At 44.5% G+C, this 23,199-nt stretch overlaps 1 protein-coding gene across 1 annotated transcript in view; it reads right to left on the reverse strand.

The window, feature by feature from the left end:
• Positions 1 to 42: 42 nt before the first annotated feature.
• LOC134022387 (serine/threonine-protein kinase 32C-like) overlaps positions 43 to 23,199 on the reverse strand; it is a 41,823-nt gene continuing 18,666 nt past the window's right edge. The window contains exons 3-12 of the mRNA XM_062463867.1: positions 17,739 to 17,890; positions 11,150 to 11,323; positions 7,727 to 7,764; positions 7,184 to 7,273; positions 6,956 to 7,059; positions 6,742 to 6,858; positions 5,652 to 5,777; positions 4,748 to 4,876; positions 3,851 to 3,918; positions 43 to 3,095 (exon numbers count right to left, since the gene is read on the reverse strand). Of these exons, the coding sequence (XP_062319851.1) occupies positions 2,888 to 3,095; positions 3,851 to 3,918; positions 4,748 to 4,876; positions 5,652 to 5,777; positions 6,742 to 6,858; positions 6,956 to 7,059; positions 7,184 to 7,273; positions 7,727 to 7,764; positions 11,150 to 11,323; positions 17,739 to 17,890 (1,206 nt within the window). The 3' untranslated portion in view covers positions 43 to 2,887. The remainder of the gene's footprint in view (positions 3,096 to 3,850; positions 3,919 to 4,747; positions 4,877 to 5,651; positions 5,778 to 6,741; positions 6,859 to 6,955; positions 7,060 to 7,183; positions 7,274 to 7,726; positions 7,765 to 11,149; positions 11,324 to 17,738; positions 17,891 to 23,199) is intronic.

Below are 23,199 nucleotides of genomic sequence, written 5' to 3' on the forward strand. Positions count from 1 at the left end.
TACAGTACAAGGCTTTCACTGGGACCCCAGCTCGCAAGTGTCTTCCCCCGAATAATTCTACAATACAGAACATAAGGCAAAACATAACCACTTTATAGAAGGGCGACTCTTATTGAAAGTGTTTTCTCGACAGAACACTACTGTTACATTATACATTATACTCATAATGGTTCTACAAGGGTTGGACATTATAGCTGTGAGGATAATGACTGTGAACCAATTGATGGGGAAAGTGCTGTTGCTTATTCTCAATGCTTTTTGAAATGTTATTCATGTTAAGATGATGGGTACTTACAACTTATTTCATTTTTGGGTGTTTATGCAAACATTATCCAATCAGAAATGGTGAATCTGCATTGATATCACTAACATAAAGGACAGTACCATGGTTTCGTATTGTAACTTTGATATCATCAACATTTAAAACTATCCTGTCAATAATAATCAATTGATAAATTATTGACACATAATAACATACCCACATTTGATCATTAGAACAGTTTATTCTGATTGCGTAGACAGTTTTAAGACATCTGATCTGAGTATTGGTTGAGTTTTTACTCACAATGTCTGTAGTCTGAGGACAAACATTCCTCAAATCCTATGGAATCTTTGCCACACGAACACTACCAAAGCACATAAACCTAGACTTACCCACAGGAACACTGAGCGCAACAGCTTGACAATTTACCATCCACTCAGCCAGGAAGCAGCTTGGAACATACCATTAAGATCTATTGGATACCAGAATTACTGCATATCATCTCGAAATATCATGCTGTCTATGAAACGTTGGGAATAAATAATTTATACAGTCATATATGAGCTAATCTTGCTCAGCAAACTTGTAAATCAAACAGACAGTCAAGCAGGACGGGGCTAAGGTGATTGGATGTCAATCACTGAAGCCATATACAAGTTGGGGTATGCTAGTGCCAGTGGCTTGCGCATGCACACATCAGTCTTTGTGACCCTAGCATCACGCTCTTGCACACTCCTGCTGTTAATACGGTCAGCGCATGCAAAATAGAAAGGTTTGAGTAGGGTTAGAGACTAATCAAGTATATCCCCATCATGTTTTAAAGATGTTTCTCAACTGCCTCACAACGTTTCCTTTCAGAGGCATCTTCGTTCAAATATAGAATCTAATGGTATTTTACTATTCCCGAAAGAATTTTGTATATTTATACTAACAATAAATGATTGTATACAAATGATTTTCACTCGCAGAAGGAACACTGAATCTATACTCTACAGAGAAGAAACATACATTCACACACTCAAGTTCCTTAGAAATGGCTATGCAAATGGTAAAAAAGCTTTGGCATATTTGCCTACAAGTTGTGCCTGCACACTTGGAAATAAGATCAGAACAACACTGTATGAAGATTTGGCTTCATACATCTGTTAGTTTAGTTACATGTAGTTTAGTAAGCAGTCCCACATAAAACTGTGGAGAGTAAGATTAGGCTATTTACACAATTCTATGTTATCAGGCCTTAGGGTTTTTAAGGTGGACTATGCTACATGTTCCCAGATATCCAGGCTGAGATTTAATGGCACCACCTTAAAAGTACCACTATCACTAATCAACTAAAGAACTCAAAGTATCTACACAGCTACACAAACTCAACATAGCCCCGCAACTGTTTCCATAAGAGAGTGGTTTAGGATTTAACAATAGACTTCAGTGATCCTCCACACGATCCACTCCAAAAAACTGTAACACTGCTTAGAGGTCCTTGAAGCGGACAGATCGAGGTGGGTCCTGTGTGGTTCCTTCGTGGGACAACGTTGTGTGCGACAGTTTTCGAGGCATGTAAGCATGGTCAGAGGAACAACACTGAGGCACTGAGACCAACCAGATAGAAATCGTTTTCTTTTCATCCCCCTTTTCAAGTAACAGCATCTCTGCGAATCATATACGGTTTGGAAAAATGACTTGGCACACTACTCACTACGGAGAAAAAAGAACATACTAGCATGCAAATGCATACTGTACATGTAGCCGTAATTGCCAGGAGATTAATAACTATTGATTAACAATCAACACCACTTCCAGTGGGTTTGTTAAGTATTGGATGCGTCTAAGTGATTAATTTCTCCCACAAAGCCTCCCTAACCTAGAGGGACCATAATGTAAGCGTTTATTCAATAAAGGTTCACTCACTTCAACTGAAACTACATATGTCCTCCTTGGAAATGCTCAATTAAAATATCCAATGCATTACACTGTATCGGCATACTGGCAAAATAGTGAATACTTAAAAAGGATATACTGGTTGTTAATATGAAAGGCATTCTGAGATATCTTAACAACTGTCATACTGTTGTTGGAAGAAAAAAAGTGACGAGAAAGAGGGGCATATAGAGAGAGAGCTATGCAGGCAAAGAAAGAGAAAAGTGCCTGACTCTACTGAATAATTCAACATCACTGTCTGAGTTTGCCCTGGGAGATACATCAACACCAGGCTGAGCCTTCTTCTCCTCTGCTAAAATCAACACCGCTCCCACAATAGGGCTCCTATTGCTCTCTGTGTCGTCATGCTCCTGGAACAGTGGCTTGTGATCATGGCCTCTGGACAATGAGACTACTCATTACCGATCATGCTATACTGTAGGTTGCATAGAACTGAGGGGGCATGGTGGGCGGTGCCTGTCTGGAGCCTGCTGGGGGCTGTAGTGCCACACGTGCTTTTTCACTGGTCGATGCTACTGAGGGGAATATAGGGGAGCCATTTGGGCTCCTGCTGTGCGTTCTTGCAGTCATGGATAAGTAGGAAAGGTTTGAGTATCTATAGGCATGTTGCACACACACATACACTCACGGGTGCACAAACACACACACGCGTAGTAGCCTGAGACACCACAGGGGGGCACTGTGGTGCTAGCAGCTGCCGGGTGATGAGCAGACAGAGCCGCACATGCTCAGTTTGGAGGAGGACTCAGGCTCGGGTTCGGGGTCTGGCTCGGGTTCGTCGTCCTCTGTTCCCCCCTCGGCCTCCCCATCGCCACTGGCATCGTCTCCCCCTGCTTCGGCAACACCCTCGCACTCCGCACCCTCGGACTGGCCTTCCTCCGGGCCCCTTTTCAACCTGAGACGCAGGTGGACACACACGCACGCACACACACACACACACACACACAAAAACCGAGAAAGAAAGAGAGAGACAGACAGAATCAGACAAACAGAGACGGAGAGAAAATGTGAGGGTGATTCACAATGGGAGTCCGAGTCTGCTATACAATAAGGTCCACAAATTATGGCTGAACCCAGTCGTATAAATAGAAATCTGGAAATCCATTAATTACAGCAATAAGGAAACTCAATTTGCCATGCAGGAGGGCTTCCAAAGCACGCAGCAATGGCAGACACTGGTAAATAATAAATGAGGTAATAATTTAGAGCAGCGCTGAACCAATACTCTCTCCCTCTGGATAGAAGAGCAGACCCATATTCCAAGTCTTATGAGCTTCCGCACTCAAACCCTATGATGAGTGCTCTTCATACTGGCATACACAATAGATAAGTCCTGCAATATAAGTCAATTTATCTACAATTTACATATCTCAATTGTTTGGGAGTGGGAGGTCGCTGTCAATTGAGGATGTAGACAGATACCAGCTATTAGATGGTCATTGGCTTCAGACATTTAGTATTTTACTACTAGAACTCCCTTCAAATGACATCAGGCAACAATAAGACTCGGGCCACCGTCGCAAACAATCTCATTAGATCTAATGAAGCATTCGGTTTCTGAGGTTATGGGTTATAGAAATGTAGAACGACATAAGATGTTTTTGTTCCTTGTTCCTCTCGGTTTTGTCACGGCTGATGGGGGGCTCTTACTTCTCACGGTTGAAGATCATGAACTCTTGCTGCACCACTTCAAGGCACTCCTGTAGATACTCGTTCTCCTGTGGAGAGGAGGTGGGGGAGAGTCATCATTACGCCGACACTCACCACAGATCAATCATCACCTCAGTCACTCAACAACATGACCTGACGCGTGACAAATGGCCCTGTGTTACCCCCTTTGAAATCACGTCTCTGATTTGTTTGTGTGCTTTTCCTTCAAATTGGATGTTTGGCGCAGGACGAAAATAGAACCTCATATTTCCAAAAGCACTTGGGGGCATGACAACACTACTGAAGGCTTCATAATTTAATCATCTAGGTAATAACCCAGTCTCCCCACTCCAAACATACACACACACACACTCACTCACACACTCACACACATTTCAAGCCTGGAGAAGTGCACCAGCTATTGTTAGAGATACAAGCCTTACCCTCTCATATCACAGAGAGATCCGATCTCGATAACACAGGGAAGGTCGACTTTAATAACCAGGAGATGATAATGATTGGCTTGAGCTGCTGAAAACTTGTCAGATCTCATAAATATTGATGGGTTGTCTGAAACCCATGGTAAATAAAGTTGCAATCAGGGATAATAAGATGGGTTTTGACAATGAATCTCAGTAGCAAAGTGGATGTGTGCTAAGTGCAGGGAATGGTGCTAGGAGGGATGGGAATCTCAGCTGAGGAACAGAGTGTGATGTACTGGGTGCAGCATGTGCTCTGTGTTGAACAGTAAACACACACACACAAATCTCAAATAGTCAGAAAAGACCAGAGCCTGTCAAGTTGTCATAAACGCCCCGTAAATGCTCATTGGTAACGGTGCTTGACCAATAAGGGTGGCTGACTGACAGGGACCCCTAGAGGTGCTGGGACACTCACAGACTGGGAATCCTTGCTGTTGTCTCTGGACCTGTTCTTGGCCAGTCTCTTCTTCTTCTTGTGGAGCGGCCGAGACTCCAGGATCATCTCCTCCAGCTCGAAGGTGGGGTCGCAGTGAAGACGACCCTTCTGCAGGAGCCAGAGGCACACACGGTGACGTTTGAGGGGCAGGCATGCCGAATTAGGCACACACACACACACATGTGCATGCACGCATCCAGGCACACACACACCCCAAATCGACATTTTTCTTTTCGTTAATCTACATGCATTACGTGGTACTTTTCCCTTCCTCGACATACAACACACTTACCTGCACATATGAGCAAACGTAACATTATATCTATTATACTGTACCTTAAGTAACCCACAGATTTCAGCTTTTGATTAAGTTAATTGGCATAGTCAGTCCATAGGATGTTTGTCTGTGTTTGGTCATGTATGTCTGATGTGACCAATAGTAACCCTCTCTCCCTCTTTCTCTCTCTCTCTCATTCAGCCTTATTAATTGGATCACTATCCTGCACTAGACACCACTGCCCTGATAATCGCATCAGAACTGTCCACACACACACACACACAAACACAAACACACACACACACACACCAAGGAAGGTGATAAAAGTATTTTGGCTTACTGCTAGACATGTCGTCTGTTGTAATGCAAACTTGTCTATAGTATGTCACCTTCTACCACTCAGTGTGGCTCCAATCCTGATGTGTTTTCTGTAGCTTACGCTCCCATTCCCTGTCTCTCCTGTATCCCCTTCCCGCTGCCCACACCCGCTCTGCTGGGTTCTGCTTAGCATAACTGGGTGCTATTGAGTCGGCAGTGCACATAAACTATGTTATATGGCTTTATGTGTGCGCGTGCGTGAATGTGTTCTAGATGGTTCCCACTCACGTTGGGGACAAAGCCAGCATCCATCTTCTTCTCGTACACGGCATCCCAGTTGATGTCAGCGAGGTAGGGAGCTGTCTGCATGTGGGACAGGCTGGAGAGACGGTGCTCGGGGTTCACCGTCAGCAACTAAGACACACACGCACACATTACAAAAACAGCCAGTGTCACTTTTCCAGAACGAATGTCACCTACACCTACCTACGCCTTCCAGACCATACTCGTGACAACCACACAAGCGCGACATCAGAAGAAAAAAATGCGGTGTTCCGCCTAAAAGTATATTTTTGATCTCCCCCATATTTAAATGAACAAAAGTGAAAAAGAAATATCAAACAATTTCGAGCACTTAGAACACAACAGTAAATCGTCTAGGCATGTTCACCAATAGGGGGCCCTCTTATGTCAGTCAAGGGAGAAATAGGATCCAAAAATCGAAACCCTCCACTGATTAGAAGGGATAAAATCAAGACCAAGATCATTTGTCAGAGGGTGAAACTCAATCTATTTGAGCGGCATCAATTATGATGGCTTAGTAATAGAGTAACAGCTGTTTGCTGTTCACCTTGGGACAGCTTAACACTATGCGATGTGCTGGGATGTGGTTCTGTTGTCATGGAAACCATCTCTCCCCCCCCCCCCCCCACCACCAAAAAAATGTCTGAAGCTGACTCATTCGTCTCCCCGGAGGCCTGGTTTGGTCTGTCTCTGTGGAGTTCAGGCATAGTTAATCGATTCGCAACAGAGCGGAATGGACCGATGCCATCACTCTGGAGCACCTTCTGACAAGTCACACACAATCGCACACATGGACACAGAGATACAAACTGGCACACGCACACAGACACAAACACGCACACACCCCGGGAAGTCTCTCAGACTCCATCTGTTTCTCCATCCTCCTCTGCCCCGGTCCTTATCCCTCTCTCTCTCCCGCTCACTCTGTCCCCCCCTCTACCCCACCCAGTTCAGCAGGTCTCTCTCTCTCATTCTTTCTGACCAGCCATTACACACCTTTTTACCTCCCAACCCCCGCCCCTTCCCTCAGCCTCCTTGCCTCTCCACCTGCCTACACCTCTCTGCACAAGCTCACCTTCCTCATGAGAGAGACCAGGTCTTTGGGCCAGGCTGGGCTGTACTGCACACTGACTGTGCTGAAGAGCTGCATCAGAGACTCCACTGAGTTACTGGCATGGATGTCGTAGGGTCTCTGAGAGAAAGACAGAGGAGAAACAGACACGGGTGAGAAAAAGGTCCCTAACAGCTTAGCTGCAGACACAACAACTCCATCTCCCAGCATGCCTTACCCATCCACGCATCACTTCGAAGACCGTAACTCCTAGTGACCACCAGTCTACCTCAAAGGCATAGCCTGTGCCTCCACTGACAAAGGACTGGAAAATCTCTGGGGCTGAGAAGAGATTTAAAAAAGAAGGAAAGAATTAAGGAAAATAATAAATAAACAAGAATGAATCAATGACCCACAGTTAAAACCACTGAAAGCTTTTCAATGTTTGAGATAGATTTAATCTTACCCATATAGGGCTTGGTTCCAGCTAAGGCTGTGGCTCTCTCGCCATTCTTGATTATCGTGGCAATGTTGAAATCTGTCAGGTGGGCATGACCTGAGAGGAGAACATTTCCAAATAACAGTCAGTTCAAAAAGAAAACCAAAAATGGATGTGAACATGTGCAGTCTTTGATATATCGTATTAGCTTGAAGCGGTGGGTCTGGTTCATTTGATTTGACGTCTCCAACATCTGATTTGAAGGAGACCAGGGTGCCCCCTCGTGCGACCTTGCTATCCGACACGGATTCAGTATCTTCCGTTACTGTGGTAATCCTTGTCAGCCTGCGGGGTCATATCTCTGTGTCCTACGTGTCACCTTGGACCCGTTGTCCTTCACAGCATGTTGTCTCTCTTCCTCGCGCTCCCTCTCTTCCCCCTCTCCCTCGTCCTCCTTCTCATTCCTCATCCCTGACAGACTAACACTGTGTGCGGGGATATACGGTGTACGCACAAAAGGGGGTTTGCATTTCAAACGTAAAAAGGCTTAAAGGCGGCCCTGCGCCTTACCTTGCTCATCCAACAGGATGTTGTCAGGCTTCACATCCCTGTTGGAGAGAGAGGGACAAAGAGAGACAAAGAGAGACAAAGAGAGGACCGTGAACGCTCACCAAATGCTATGCATCTCATAGACGTAACCAATACAAATTGTAATCCTGCGCAGGTTGTTTTCAAGAGCCTTTCCCCGCAGTATGCCCGTATCTGGGTAACTGTATATCCATGCGTATTTGACAGCACATGTGCAAGTCTGTCAAACATCCGAGCAGGCTGAGTGCATGTGGTATCTGTGTTTGCTGTGCATACAACACAACATGCACGTGAAACAGAAGGTATTTGGATGTGTGTGTTTGTGCGTGTGTATGTACACTCCTGTCTTTCTTCACATAGCACATCCCCACCAACCTGCTTGGCCAATTAACATAACCCACACAGCTTATTTAATTATGCAGCCTGGTGTGATTGTGTGTGAATAATACACTTAGTCCACACAGCTCCATGTACTAGTATATATATATATATATATATATATATATATATATATATATATATATATATATATATATATATATATATATATATATATATATATATATATATATATATATATATACTAGAGGAAGCTCCCAAGGGCAATGACTGCCCATGCTTCCTAATTAAGGATTATTTTCCCTGAGAGTTCATTGAAATGTATTCCGAGGTCCGTGGCTGTCACTGCAGTAGTCGAAAAGGTTCTACACCGCTACCATCCTGTAGTTGTATGTTTAAAAAAAGCTCTATTTCATGTATAAACGCTTTATTTCTGTAAATACACAGTAATGGGTAACGCCAGGAGGATACTGCGTGTCAAATGGGTTTCCTGTGTGTGGAAACGTCCAGCAGCAGAGCCTCACTGACAAGTGTGAGCTAACACATGAAAGGGACAACAGCTGAGCAAAGAGAAATCCATTTCCTGCGTCACATTCATCTCCGGTACAGAAGAAGTGAGGAGCAAGAGAAGAGAGAGAGAGGCCCTTGTTCTTTGAGGACTTTTCTTCCTTTTCTTCACTAATTTTACCTCCTCGGGCATGGTGGTAGCAGACAGTTGCTAGGAGACCCTTCTTCCCTAGTTGGTGCAACAAAATAATTGTATAGTATTCTCCTGTCAAAAACCCACGGTGTGGAACCAAATTGTAGAGCCGGAGAGGGTGAGAGATACCCAGGGACTGGATTAGAAGTCCTGCAGCAGACACAGTTGTTTCAGAGGGAGAGAGCCTGATGCTGGGGAAGACAGGGCTTAAAACACAAGGGGACCGGCTTGAACAATATGACTTCATCTTTCCAATTGACTGCATTGGTGTTTAGATGAAAACATTTATCAGTCTGACAAGGACAGTAAAAATTGAAACTGAACTGTTAAATGTGCAGATGGGAATGTGTCCCTGGTTGAATTTCACAGACATGCACAGACAATGGACACTGATTCTTAGACTGCATGAACATAACAGTACACTCTTTGTCTCTTCTCTCTCTCTCTCTCTCTCTCTCTCTCTCTCTCTCTCTCTCTCTCTCTCTCTCTCTCTCTCTCTCTCTCACACACACACACACACACACACACACACACACACACACACACACACACACACACACACACACACACACACACACACACACACACACACACGCACACACTTGGGTTGAGTCTATTTTCACTTAAGGGAAGCAATTTGCCCAAATGAGCTTTTGGAATAAGGTTAAAACACTTTTTAGGCCATCTGTGAGTTGAGTTTGATGTCTACTGGGAGCCGGCACTTTCATTTACAGCTCAGACACTTACCACTGTGCTCAGCACATTCCCACAACAGCTCTTGACTGCAAGTCATCGCACCGTAAGGGTGATTGATATAGCAACAGTTACAGCAACACAAATATGAGGACTAGGCCCAAATAGGCAAAACTGTACAAACACAAGTGGAATACCCAGGTGCACGGATACTCTACTATTGAGCACATAACAAAGCTCTAAACATACACAGCCCTATTCATTCCCTAGTCAGATAAACGTCAGTACAACCCCCATCTAGAACAAGCTCAGCTAACAAACCACACAGACTACATTTACAGTGCAGCCACAGTGCCAAGCCACCATAATAGCGTATTCAGCTTTGTGGCTCTGCTTCAGGGACCTCAAGTATTAGATTCAACATCAAACTGCCAGCCCAGGGTCCTGTACTGTGCTGTTAGCCTCCAGTCGCCCCGGGGCAGACCCTGTCAGCCAGGAGAGGGATGCAGGGTTCCCCATTTCCCTCTCTCTCTCTCTCTCTCTCTCTCTCTCTCTCTCTCTCTCTCTCTCTCTCTCTCTCGCTCTCTCTCGCTCTCTCTCGCTCCCTCTCGCTCTCTCTGCCTAGGGGAACAGGGAAGTCTGATGAGAGTAGGGTGATGATGAATCATTCACCCCACCCCTACACAGACCATCCATCTCTGGGGAGCTGGAGGGGGGTGCCGTGGCTGTTTCTGGAGCAGGGTAGGTAAAGGGGTAAACACTGAGCCAGGTGCTTGGAGTGTTAGTAAATAGGTAATAAGGCCATTGTAAGCTGCTTGTTAACATTAATATGCATTGATAATACTATGTACTAGCTACTTTACTTACAGTAGGCAAATGTACTGTATAGGAATCCTAATGATCTGATTTACCATTGAAAAGACAATATAGCTATAGGAGCGTATAGGAACGTATACACCCAGTGTATATACCCAGCATGCACAAAACATCCTGCAAGGTGACTCCACCAGATAGCACAGATATATTCCTTTTAGTATTCAATATAAATTCTGTGTTCTGCCCTGAGAAATACAATCTGTCACAAACAACTTAGTGCCTACTGGAGTGCCTACTGGAGAAATTTGTGTTCATTTATATGCTGATTGCACATTGGCTAAGACCTTGACGACGCAAAGCACAAAACACAACCTTGAGGCATCAACTGGGAGATGTCAATGTGAACTTGAGGTTGACACATTGCCGTGTTCTTAAATGGATGATGAAAGGATGACTTCATCTTACCCCGGTCCGTCCACAGTCTACTGATGAAGTTAGCGTTCCACGTTGAGATATTGATGGTGTAGTAGCCGGTGTAGATCGGTTAAACTCGCTCTTCAGTTATGTATACAGGCCACCCGTGCCAGCAAATTGCTAACTTTTTGTTTGTGTAGCTAGTAGTGGTTGCGCTTGATGAGTTGGAGGTGGCGGGTTCAAACCCAGGGGAGGGTAAACATCGGCCATGTGGTGAAGCAACCACGTCTGTCACAGTGGCACAAAACCTGTACTAGCTTTTGGAGCTGACGTTTGAGCTTGATGAGTCACTGTGAGAATCCTGTACCGTGGTTCACCAAGCCACCTCAGTTACTTCCTGTATGGCTGATAACTATGGATGACTCAGTCTAGGGACTCCTTACCTGTGGATGATGTTTTGGCTCTGCAGGTAGTCCAGGGCCAGAGTCATCTCACACAGGTAGAGCTTGACTGCGTCCTCGTTGAACTGGACGTTCTGCTGCAGGTGGTAGCGCAGGTCTCCTCCCAGCAGCAGGTCCACCACCATGAACATGTCTTCCTCATCCTGGAACGAGTACCTGGAGACAGGGGCCGACGGGCTCAGTTTCCCAAACACGCACACACCTACGGTGCTTACGTCGGCTCACACACGCATGCAAGAACGCACGCACACACACACACACACACACACTTCAATCTTTTTCAGAGGAGGTGGCAGAGGACCTTGTACCACATATAGTGAATATGTACACATGAGTATAAATATTCACATTGGTGTGTGCAGTCACTGGCAGGCTTGTATGCTGAAATTAAGCACAGTGGGAGACTTTTATACACTGATCATTATCTTAATGAGTTGCCATTTGTTGGAGTGAACACGGAGGGTGATTGCCAAATTAAAGCTAGAATACAGCGTCATTGATTGATGTGTCTTAATTGAAGATGACTGGTGGATGGCTAGAGATCCTTGTCAATCAGGCTTGACATGTGCTTAATCATGCACATCAAATTAAAACACAGCCAGTTAATGATCTAGATTGGGATTTCTTTGCCGTGCACTGCACAATTTCTCTACTGACAAGAAAAAAACTGAACATACTGGGATGCAGAATAATCCCTGCTCTATAGAAATCCAACACATCTAACTGTGAAATCCAAAGTTTATTTCACAACAATCTTCCCACACAGCTTGGCTCTCAATACACAAAGCTAAATAGCTGACCCCCTTGTGAATACTTCTACCAAACTCAGGTTAATATCTCTGCTACTTGGAGATTTCTTAGTTTTTCCATCACAGCCCTTTTATTGCAGCGTTATTATGTTTTTCCTTCATCTGAGCAGATTTCCTCATCTGATCTCTGTGTCTGTAGGCTTAGCCCCGGCAGTACTCAGGGGTCATTTTGATTGGCCCTCTCCAGTTTCTATTTTCTGCTCTCTATAAGCTAGAAAAGGAACAGGGTGTTTAGAGCAGACGGAAAAATTGTTCTATCAGGTCGAGACATTGGTTCTGCTGAGCTGAGTGACATTCACAGCACTATCTGATCTCACCGCAAAAAGAACACCCAGATCGCTGGATGAAAGGGATCTGATTGTTCAGACATGATAGCCAGACGCGAAAACAGATTACCTTTTTGGTTTGTTACTGAAACACACTGATGGTGATAATATGGTCAAAGAGGTTTGCGGGCAGGATTGTGGGCAGTTCTGATGAGTAACTGACACTGACTGGAATCTTCACACTATACCGATGGTGTAACATTGCATTAACATCTACTGAGATGAGTAAAAATGGAAGCTTATTCAAAGTAAGCTAGTTCAGGCTTCATAGCAGGACCCTGCGTTTCTTCTGATCAGGGGCCAGCTGATGCAGAGGGACAGTCTGGTGGCAGCTGGTCAATATGATATGACAGGACTCCAAACTCCATTAGACCAAGCTAACTAACCTGACCTGGCCCCTACCTTGGGCCTCACTCCAAACAGGGAGGGCCAGCAGATGGCTAGGGCTGAGATCTTTGGTTGCCGTCTGCCGGTTGCTTATTGTCACCTTCTTATCACCTCCTTGTCACCCTCTGATCCTTGCTATCAGTTGATGGAGAGTCGGTGTCCTTGCTGCCGGCCAGCGCCGGTGTGATCGCAGTGTTCCGGAGTATTCCCTAGGCCCTGAGTGAGATCATTGCTGCTGTTGCTGTCACCTTCCTCCTCCCTTCCAATGTGTGACAGGTAAATGTAAGCTGTGGGTTGACAAGCGAGGCGTATGAAAGCTTGGAGAATGACAGCGCTTGTCACCTTTGGAGTTACTGCCAAGGACACAAGAGAGAGAGAAAAGGTGTGTTTTTGGAAGGAGGGAGCATTTTCTCTAACCACAGCGCTGGCTGTTCGGAGAAGATTGGAATTCAAGGGATATAAGCAGTCTATTGGACATCTTAGAGAATATGAAAACATTTATCTCTTCAAAGAGGGGCCTCAACACAGAATGACAAATTGGTGTGACAATCCTAAGTCTTAGGAAGAATGCAGAAGTGAAATTCAACATTAAGACTGCAGGTTCTTCTCTTGTGTTCTCTGGTAAACTGTCCTCAGTCAAATGCATAATGCTATTACTAAGAAGATCCGTCTTTTGAGAAGGGTCAAGAGTTTGCATTGGGATCTGGCTGAAAGCCTGCTTGCCCGGCCTGGGGCTAGGGTGGTATGGTCTGCTTAGGGAATAGGCTGGGACAGTCAAAGCACAGACGAAGGTTAACAGGCTGGAAAGAGTCCGAGGAGCTGAAATAATCAGGCCATGGTGACAAATGAGGGAAACAGAGGAAGGAGAAAGAAAGAAAGAAAGAAAGAAGGGTAGAAAACATTCAGAATGAGGGAGCGGCAGAAAAAGAGATTGAGAAAGAAAGTGAGACAACATTGGCCTAGATAGTGGTATAGACAGCTCGGATTAGCCAGGCCGAGTGACTCTTGTCACATGACACCTAGATACATTCCTCTGAGGGTCCCTCTAACAATGCCATGTGAGAGCACTTTCTCTAGCCCTGCAGTATCACAGCTAGTCACACAGACACACACAGCTTGACTGTCCTGGTTTCACAAGGTGCACTTCAAAGGAACGTCCTCTAGGAAGCTGTGCACTTGAACGATCTTCTGGAAGGTTCCATAGTCCTAAGGTGTTCTGTGTCCATGAAAGAGTATCCCTGGTAGGCCTAATGGCGTACAACAAAATCTCAGCCCTCAGAGAACACATCCGGTCTAATTCCATCTGTTATAAAATGAGGGCTGGGTTGGGGGGTAAAAGTCTAATTCATCTCTCTGTCTCCTACAGCATTGTTCCATACATGTCCAGGAATCAATATTCCTAATGGAGGCTCTCTCTCTCTTTCTATCTCTCTCAAGGAAGGGATGGAGAAAGGGGAAAGAGTACGCTTGGCGGCCTAAAGTGATGACTCACTATGTTTGGTGGGCCTTAAAATCTCTTTGAAAGCATCTTTAGGCTTATCCCTCCTATAAATCAGCCGTTCCTTTGACAACAAACATCAAGGCGCTAACGCAAGCTCACTCTTCTCGCCTCACTTACCCATGGTGCCGCTGGGCTTCTTATTTGGTCATGTTTCAGCGGATCCCTGCTGTCCTTGGAGAGTATGGGTGATGGTGTTTGGGAGCGGTTTGTTGTGATGTTACGCTTAAGGCGGAACCGTGCTCCGATAATGATCTACACCGTTGAGCACAGGGGATCAATTTCACGGCTATACTCTAATGCTAGTTGCAACTCCCAACCACACTTAACTGCATGTAACACTATACGTCTAGGTGGAGTAATGTGACCCCACCAATTTAGGACTACAGATTGATCCGGGTAGGAAAGAGTTTTTTCCCTGTGTGGCTGCAATAGCTTAGAAGAGGATTTGGTTGGATTTCTTGCTTTGCCACAGTTGATACTTGTGTTTTTTCTCCAAGGTAATCCATTTCAGTATATCAGACTCCTACACATCATATCTGCAGCGAGTGAATGGTCGCGGCAATTACTGTGGGCTGCAAAGTTGACATGCTGCGGGTTTACAGCAGCCTTTTCCTGAGTGATGGGATTGAGTGGCTGCTTCTCCAGGTTCCCTCTAATGAATTTCCTCTCAAGCAATGGATGGAAAGGAACCTTCCTTTCCAACCTTCCTTCAAAGGAAGCTGCAGAATTCAGGACATCTAAATGAAAGCAAAGCCTGGCTTCAAAAATAGAGACAGCGGGAGAGAGAACACTCACAAAGCCTATCAGACTATGAAACTCAGTGATTTGACAAACTAATCAATGCCCAAATCTGCTTCTTAGCTCCTTCTTCCACTCCCCCTCCCTTCCACTTCTCACTTTCCGTCTTTCCTGTGATTTCAGGAATCATTACTTTCCGTCGACGTCTCCTTCGGCTTGTTCGACTCTCTGTCTCTCTTTCTTTCTCTCCCCCTCACTCCTTCTCTTCTGGCATGGCATCAATGTACTCCTACAACACTTAATCAGAGCGGGCGTACTCACGGAGCCGCGTCCTCTGATGTTTACGCTGGGGAATATAGGCAGTTCCTACACTCCTCAACTGGCCCATCTCACGTCCATCAATTATGAAACGTGCTGCCTAAACTCATCGAGGCAGAATGCAGCACACTCCACTTGACATGACCATGGTTCATTGGCAACGCTCTGTTACGTTACAGGGGAATAGTGCCGTACAGCCTACATCCATACAGAACACCAATTAGAATCAAACTCATTACACAGTGTAATGGAACACCATCTGAACAGTGCGCATATTTCTCATGTCATTGTTTGATCGACCAGCTCTCTGTTGGGTTTCAAATAAAGACGTTTTAAAGACAACCATGCAATGGATACACAGGTAATGTCCATACAGTGTGTTGATAGACTGAGTGCCAAGCAAGAAATGAAAACAGCTGTTCTCCGCACAGTGCAACAACAGTGAATGTCTTTGTCTCTGTCTCCTAATCTATTGGAAGACTAAAACAGAAAACTTTTCCCCTCAAACCTTTTTCCCACAGAAAAAGCATGATAGACACAGCAGGCCACCAGAAATCATCTTCAGACAGGCCTAGTAGGAACCCTGCATCACAACAGGGGGGGGGGGGGGGGGAGAAATGCTTTTTGGTCAGTAATAGCTGCAGCAGCCAGGCAACACAATGAGGCTAGCATGATTGATATGCTCCAGAAAGTTATTTTAGAAACGGTTTTAGCCGTTCTCTTGTGGCTTGGCAGGGGACCAGACTGGTGGTATTACAAAACAAGCCCGGCAGCTGCTCAGGTACAGGGTCTGCGGCTTTTCTGGAAAAGTAAAGAGGACTTTGTTGAAACATACTGGCTCTTTCCATGAAGCCGCTGTCTGATGTGTTCCCTGGAGTCGACAGACAGTAGCAGCTGTGTCTTGACAGGCCATCAACACGCCGGCATCGCCAGCACTCTCCTTTTTGTCGCCCAATCTGGTCAGTTTGATGGGAATAGCGGGCAAACTGCTGTGGAAGAATGGCTTCTTCCCTTCTACCCCCGTACACGCTTTGATGCTCTTTGTCATGCAGATTTGACAGCTTGCATATGATTGTTTTGTGAAAGCAGGATCCTATTGAAACAGATACCATCTGAAAATGATATTCAAAGAGTTTGTTCAAACAAACTTTCTGTGAATACTCGATGAACTAATGGAAGGTGGAGGAGACTGTTAAGACTGAAAAGTGCTGGCCTTGGGTATAGTCGTGAAAAGGCCTTAGCGCTTGCTCCTCATTCACTGTTCAGTAATGCAAAAAAGGCTGACCACTTTGCCTTCTGAAGTCTGAGAGCTGAACTGAGAGCAGAGGAGGGGTGCGATCTGACGACAGTCATTTCCACCTTGCCTTAATGATGCTCTCTTCCATCTAGGTCTCTAATGGCGCTTTGATGGGGCATGGCTGTATGGATGCAGAACAGATAGCAGATAACTAGAACAGAACCTGGCAGAGAAATTCTCCTTCAGGGAGTTCTAATGTGAAGAATACACAGCCCTACAATAACTAGCTCACCAATGCTGCCTCAGTATGTTCTAGTTGGGAAGCTTCTCTAAGACACAAAAGACCTTCACACCCATGAAACTTTAACCGTGGAGAGCTACAGAATTTGTTTACAACTTGGATATACAGTATAACTGTGTAACACTGTACCTTGACCAGTCTATTTGGGATCAATCCAAAAAGGTGTATAAGGAGAGATGGACTTTCCCAAGAATGAGGTAATACATTACTTGGAAAGGCCATCGAGTGCTATTTCTTACAAATGGCAGCCAGGTAAAATGCTTGATTGCAATATGCCATGAACATTGTGCCGCATTACTAATTACATCTGAGAAGTTCCTCTGCGCGCTGTGGGAATGGTTAAATAATGAAGGCTGGTATCCTTCACCCACATACAGACTAGTGGGATGTCAGAGTCATCCCAATATGCGGTAATTATCAAATATAATGAAATGAGCTCCCACTCCTGAATGAAAATCCAACATTTCTGATGGGAAAATCATAAAGTGAGATTTGACTTTAAAATGCTATTCTTATCACGTTTTCCAACCAGCCTTGGAGAAAATCCTTTGTTGTAGATTTAGCTTTTCACCCACATAAATGGGAGACATAGATACAATCTTCTTTCATCTTTTTAGATGACGGTTTCCTACTCATTTAGAGCTAAGGAAAACAGCTGGACGTCCACTGCAGATGGTGTTTAACAAGGACTCCTCCTAGCATCAGGCTTGTGCTGAAAGCAGAGCACATCTGAAAGGCTACAATTTTAGGGTGGTTGTCATCCTTAACAACACTGAAGCACTTATTGCAGACATGCCTCATGAGAGACGTTCTCTCAAACATAGAGGTGCATGGACAGTAAGTAACATCAAATGCATTCTACACATCCAAGGCACAAACTCAAGTGACAAACTCAAAACATGTCATGCAGTCAGAAAACATGTAGAGAAAGTGGGAAAAACAGGGGATAGTCACCAGAGGTTCACTAAGAAAACATGTTCAATCTCCTGTAGGATCTCAAGCTCTCTAAAGACGTTTCGGACCTCGTCTCTCTCGATGCACTGCTGCTTGTTCATGTACTTCATGGCGTACATCTTCTCTGTGTCCCTCTTCTGCACAATGCACACCTGGATAGGAGACAGAACAAGTAGAGGGCGTAGCAGTTAAACAGTTTGTACTGATCCCACCCAGTCATAACAAACACAATTATCACCAAAAAACGTTTTGTTTGCAGAAACTGTCACTTGTTTTGATACCTGCAGTTCATTCTGTGGCTGAAAAGGAACAAGTAGCTAATCCAGCAACACTCAAGCGGATGGAGAAAATCATTGCGAAACAGACATCTTCAATGCTCATTATACATTCATTAAAAGTTGACGTGTGTTCAAAGGTCATAGTACTGTGGGTCCTCAGTAGGACAGGACACCTGAGGTTGGACTCGTTATATCAAAATTATCATTCAGTCCCAGTCATTAGACAGATAGTATATCTGCATCTGCTACACAGGTGTGCTGATCCTGACTGACACACAATAGCTGGAAAAAAATTGAATGTCGTCTTGTTGGGCTTATTATTTAAAATAAACTGGAGCCTGAGGGAAAAGACTCACAGCACATTATCACTGAGGAAACATCCACACAACATCCACACAACAGCCACACAACATCCACACAAAGCCATTGAGAAACATAGTTTGCTGGCATCTGTTCAATTTCAACGTATAACATTTCATCACAATCTGTCGACGTTTAGTGGAAGACAAACAGTGGAAGTTAGGGAACTGGAGGGTAAATGCTCCAACATTAAACATAAGCATCAGCTTTATACCTGCAAAGGCTGTCAAAGTACCTTTATAATACTCCCATCTGTCTCAGCCAGGGATGTTATTGAGATGCCAAAGGCAGAGCTTTTTAGCCACACACATAAGCACACTGCAGAGCTGTAAAAGGCAGCAACCCCAAGCTGTTTCAGTGCCATGCGCTGGCCAGCAGAAGGGGTATAACTGAATTGAATTGTCCACAGTGGCTCAGGTCGGCTCATTAGAGAGAGGCAGATGGCTGTTTTACAGTGTTAGAGCAGGAATGACAGGAGGAAATCTAGACGCAATCTAATTGGCATCCTCCCTTCCCCTCCAGCTAGAGTTCAGATGAGAGCTGTCCATCCCCTCCTCCGTCTATACCTTTCCATCCTGATCACATCCCTCTTTCTCTCAGCGCCTTTGACACAATAGGCTCATTACAGTAGGACATTTACCCCCCCCTCCCCCTCATATGTTGTCAAATTGAAGGAACAATGGATACTGTGTGGGTTTCACAAAGACGAAGCAATGGTAGAACTTTGGATCTCCTTAGTTTTTTAGAGTTGTTTTTAATTCAGCTCTATTTCAAGGTTCTTCTATTTTACCCCTTGCTCGCTTTTGCGTGTCTGCAAGCACACACACACACACACACACACACACACACACACACACACACACACACACACACACACACAAACACACACAGGAGCTTTTCCATGGTAACACTGCTGCCTCTGGCCTTCCCAGGCTCCCCAGTCACCCTGGCCTGCTCACAGACCCACTTTCTCCCGCCTGCTCTGTCCCTCACAGAGGGCAGCTGCTCTGCTGCAATGCGCTTGAAGTTGGAGGGGAAAAAAGCACCCGAAAAAGAGGTGTGATAATTTTTCTTTTTTTTACATTTTATCTTTACAACTTTCGAAGCTGTTCCATTCCTTTATGACTCCCCACCCAGCTTTAAACCATGATGTCGGACATTTATGTGATTCCAGTCTATTGCCACCTTTCAGTCTGTGGGTAGTTCCAGAACATGTAAAGTCTAGCGCATAGAAGCAAAGAAATTCTCAAACCACTGGTCACATTATCAGTCCCTTCTCACCCTCATTTCACACCTCCTGAGCAGTCCATGTGACTATGTCTTTGAAACATTTTATTCATATATTCATAGAGCACATAAGTAATTCAATATACCAATTCCAAAAAGGTACCAAGAAACCAAATCCAACTATGAGGCACAGATATGAAAGTTTGTTGTTTTGTATTCATTACATAATTATTTGCATTTTAATATGGACTTTTTAGCGATTCAATGATTAGAGATTGAGAGACCCTCACTATCAAAGTCCTGGCTATGGGGCTTTAGCATTTCTGAGCGTGATTGAGTGTAATTAATTCTGAGCAGTTATCTTTAAAATGCTAATGTGCAGCGCGGTCCAAAGCATCATGGTCCCGCTGGCTAGCTTTCATTGTTAAATATTCATTATGAACACCTGCTATTCAGCTTCACTTTTGATGTTGAAATCTGAGATGGTAAAAGGTCAACCTTTCTGGAACAGGGGGAATCTTTACTTTGGGCCAGGCCTAGGTTGGTGCCAGCTCACTGACAGTGCAAACTGTCAGGGGCTGTGTAGTGTGGCGTGCTGCAGTGCCGGATGATTCCCTGGCACCATCACAGCGACTGGAAGCCTCCACATTCCAGTCTCGGTGGCAGAGATGCCGGCTGGGAGGTGGCAGAGATGCCGGCTGGGAGGTGGCAGAGATGCCGGCTGGGAGGTGGCAGAGATGCCGGCTGGGAGGTGAGGTGCCCGATGTTGTGACAACGTTGGCTGTAATCTCTGACCACCAGCTGCACCTCACACCTGCTTATCTCCTCCTGAAGAGCAGTCGGCTTTGGAGGTGGGTGGACACACAAACAACACACATAAACACATATGCACACACACACAAATACCCCGACACAGATGAAACTGAATCTATCGATTCTCTCTATGAACAGTATAGGGAGGGAGGAAGATGTCTGATGTGTGAGAGATTCAAAGGGAGGGTGGATAGATGTGTACAAGTGTAGGATTGAGATGAAAAACACCTGCCATCCTTACAAAGACATGCACATTGAAAGGACCACAAACAGTCCAAGTACAGGAATAACTCCATTATAAACATAAATCATTTTGATAAGGAAAGTTTTTCTGTGTACAAACATTATGCCATCAGTGGGAGAACACAAGAAAACTGGTAATAATGAGAAAACTAATGGAGTTTGGCAGGAGCTCAAGAGCAGTTCTCTAAAGGTCAGTTTGGCAGCTTGTCAGAAATACATTGCTGTGTTTAAACACTAACTTACCAACCATCATGTTGAATGAAGACAAATGACTCTCTCAATTTGCAACTACTGTGGTTTAAAACTTTCAAGGACCGATGAGAAGATAGTTGATGCATAAATAACAACGCAGGCCAGAGCTGAGATTCAATCAATTGCTTGTAAAGCATTGGGAAGGAGTAGAAATGATTATCACCCTATCCATTTTCGAGGCTAATACCTCTACCTCCAAACCTTCCGCTAGCTGTCAGACGACTGGGTATCTCTCCAGTACAAATGGATATACATTTTTAATTGGACAGATTTGACAGATACAGCTACATGACTGACAATTCAAAGGAAGCATGCATGCCGAAACGAGAGTCGGTGCCAAAGCCATGACAAAGACAGGTCAAAAATTAGGTTTATTTGACAAAGCAATGGAGTCTGTCACTCAACAATGCTGGGGAATATTCGGAAGAGCTTGCCAACATGAATAGGTATAGTAACACAACCCCACAATGATTCATCATGCAGAATCAGAAACACTCAATAAGTGGTTCTCACAGATAAGTGGCCAGATCCCATGGATGCAGTGCAGCAAAAGTATTAATTTGGAATACTGGTATTTTCAAACTCAAAATATTCCCATCATGTCAAAGGTGCAAGTTGTTTCCTTACTATAATTAAGCTCAAGGGATTTTTTTTACTTGGATTTAAACCAAAAGGCTATTGGCACTTTGTAAACTGGGACCCAGAACAGAAATAGAACACATTTTTGTCTCTTAGGGATGGAACAAGGTCCAACAGTCAAAATTATTTAAATATGACCAGCTCCTCAAATACCAGCTTCATGGACAAATTCATATTTTATACCTTACAATAGAGCTTTGCGTTGCCACATTTATGAGACAGGAAGAGACAAAGATGCATGAGAGTGACAGCTCCAAATGGAGAGATATTGCAACACATATGTATAAAATGGGAAACCAGGCAGAAAATACAGTCCTCAATGAACATAGTATAATCATCAAATAGGGTTTGAATTAAATGTGTAATCCTTGCTCCAACCACACACTACTGTTTGTTTGTCACATGTAGGTCAGGGAAGATTAAAAAATAAGATTTTCATCTGCCTCACATAGGGCTTGGCCTTGTAAAATTAGGCCAGTTGAAACCGGTACATAAATGTCCAGTTCTTAACCTTTCAAATGACAAAAACCTGATAGTGACTTATTTCATGAGTCATTTGGTCCCATACCTTAGCCTTTTGTCCCACCTTCTCTGAGCACCCCCTCTAGTTAATCCCCATGTCAGCACTTGCTGTTAACACATGCTCTTATTAAATGCTTATTAGCTCAAGTATTACGTAAAGAAATGCTCTTTCAAGTAGCGCTTCAAAGAGGGACCAGCTACCATAATGAACATCGGATCTCCATGCAGTCTTGGCTGAGTGAGTTTACCTTTCTAAACCCCTCCCTCTCTTGCTATACCCTTGGTTCCGCTATAGTTAGCAGCCCTATCAATTGTTGTCACAGTGTGGAACTCCAGGGACCCATGGGCATGTTGAGCAAGGGGGGAAAAATTGGGGTTTTACATTTAGTGAAGCCAGGAAGTATAAGATGTCATTTTCTAGGCCAGGTAGCCTGACCAGAAGCCTCAGGGAGACAGGGTAGATACAAGCAGAAGCAAAAGACCACTGACTGAGGAAATATGGGAGACAGAAAGGTGAGAGAAAGAGAGAGGGATGGGTACATATTAATAGAGAGAAAGAGAGAGGGATGAGTACATTTCTACAGTACATATAGAGAAAAAAAGAGAGAGAAAGGGAGAAAGGGGGAAAGCAGAGAGCAGTGAGTGACTATCCTCGGTGCTCCTGTATACAATGTGTTTGTGTTTCTGGGGAAACACAAGTGCTGACATTCATCATGGTCAGAGATTGGGTGTAGTGTGTGGGAGGAAGGTTCTGTTGTCAGTCTTGGGCTCTAAGACTTGTCACTCATGAACAGTGATTTGAAACAGAGACCGTGTAAGCATAGGATAACACAAACACAAGCTGACACACATACAGAAACAAATAACTATACACGCACCTCACAAAAACAAAAACACAGAGTTTGGGCTGAGGCAAACAGATATGCTTTCAGGCTCTGATGAACTTGTCATCCTCCAAGACAAGAATAAATAATTCAATTTTTCCCTTGATTTATTCCCCTGGACCGCCTCACGCCCGCTACCACTTCTGACAGGCAGGAGGAAGTGAGAGTGTTTAGCAAGCGTGGACGGCCATTTGCAGAGCTTCATGATGCACTATTACCAAAAATATTGGCCATTAATAAGAG

Source organism: Osmerus eperlanus, chromosome 6 (genome assembly GCF_963692335.1).
Source record: "Osmerus eperlanus chromosome 6, fOsmEpe2.1, whole genome shotgun sequence".
Lineage (NCBI taxonomy): Eukaryota > Metazoa > Chordata > Actinopteri > Osmeriformes > Osmeridae > Osmerus > Osmerus eperlanus.